The 1,424-nt window shown below is 58.8% G+C and overlaps 1 protein-coding gene across 1 annotated transcript; it reads right to left on the bottom strand.

Annotated features, from left to right (window-relative positions):
• Positions 1-395: 395 nt before the first annotated feature.
• LOC147984533 (uncharacterized) lies at positions 396-800 on the bottom strand. Its single transcript, XM_087541142.1, has one exon. The coding sequence runs from the start codon at positions 798-800 to the stop codon at positions 396-398; it is 405 nt and encodes a 134-aa protein (XP_087397268.1).
• Between the last annotated feature and the right edge of the window lie 624 nt (positions 801-1,424).

Raw genomic sequence — 1,424 nt, 5'->3', positions numbered from 1 at the left:
CTTCTTCAACACGAGGACTGGACTGGCAAGCTAGTCCGGGTAGAATACTTCCATGATGAAGCCGGCTGCCAGAAGCCGGGCTATCTCTTCATCAACAATCCTTCTCTTCTCTTCTGGCAGGCGGCGGAGGGGTTGCTTGACCGGCTCTGCATCCGGACTGACATGTACCTTGTGCTCAGTGAAATCCGTTGGAACACCCGGCATGTCTTTGGGAGACCATGCAAAGATGTCCCGATCATCACAGAGGAAATCGACGAGCTTGCTTTCGTATTGCTGTCAAGGTGAGCCCCTATGACAGCGTATTTCTCCGGGTGCTACGGGTCCAAGGGTTAACACGAGGCCGGCTGGAAGGAGCCCTGAGCCTCCAACTCCAGGGGGTCTGGCGACATGTCCGGCTACTTGCTGGCCATGGCCACCACCCGGTCAAGGAGACGTTTTTCTTCGGCGATGATGAGGGACTCGGCCAGCCGACTACTGGCAGCAACGCATGCGACCGACTTCTGGTAGTCGCCAGCAATGGTGATGATGCCCTTGGGACCCGACATCTTAATCTTGAGATAAGCGTAGTGAGGCACCACCATGAACTTGGCGAGTGCTGGCTGGCCCAAGAGCGCGTGGTAGGGGCTTCCCAGATCGACCACCTCGAACCAGATCGTCTCATGGCGGAAGTGGTCCTTGTCGCCGAATAGGACATCTATCTTGATCTTGCCAACTAGAGAACAGGAAAGGCCGGGTACAATGTCATGGAAGACAGTCCAACTGGGCTGGAGCTGTTTCTCTTTGACGCACAACTTCTCCATGGTGTCGTGGTAGAGGATGTTGATGCTGCTGCCGCCGTCTATCAGGATCCGGGAGAAGAAGCAGGCCCGCCTCTCCGTTGAGAAGGCCGAGTCCAAGACCATGGCGTAGGCACCCGACAATGGCATCACGGCTGGGTGGTCAGCACGGCTCCAGCTGATGGGCCTCTCGGACCAATGCATGAACTCTGGGACTTCTGAGGCGACAACGTTCACCTCCCGGTGTTGCTAACGCCAGCCATGCTTGCCGTCGGCCACGTTGGTGAAGACAACATAGGCCCCATGATCTTCGGGGATCTCATCTTGGACGGCGCCGACTGGACGGGAGCCGGCGTTGGAGGAGGCGGCAGCGGCGGGCCGGCTGCTGGAGGCGGCAAGCCTTTGCCCTTGGCAACTTGGGTGAGCTAGTGGCACTTCCGGGTGGTGTGGTTGGACGGCGTCGCGCCGTTGTGGAACTTGTAGGGAGCATCAAGGGTTTGCTCGAAGGAAAAGGCAGGCAACCAAGTAGGCTTGCCGCCCTTCTAACGCTTGGGGCCGGGCTGCCCCTCTGGCTGCTGGCTTTCAACTGTTGCCACCTGCCGGCTGGCGGAAGCTGGCTGCGGGGCCTTGCGCTTGTTGTCGTTCTGT

The sequence above is a fragment of the Triticum urartu genome, chromosome 2A (assembly GCF_056163025.1).
Source record: "Triticum urartu cultivar PI428250 chromosome 2A, HENAU_Tu73, whole genome shotgun sequence".
In the NCBI taxonomy this organism is placed as follows: domain Eukaryota; kingdom Viridiplantae; phylum Streptophyta; class Magnoliopsida; order Poales; family Poaceae; genus Triticum; species Triticum urartu.
The sequence above is the reverse complement of the archived record's forward strand: the minus strand, read 5'-3'. Positions and strand labels throughout refer to the sequence as shown.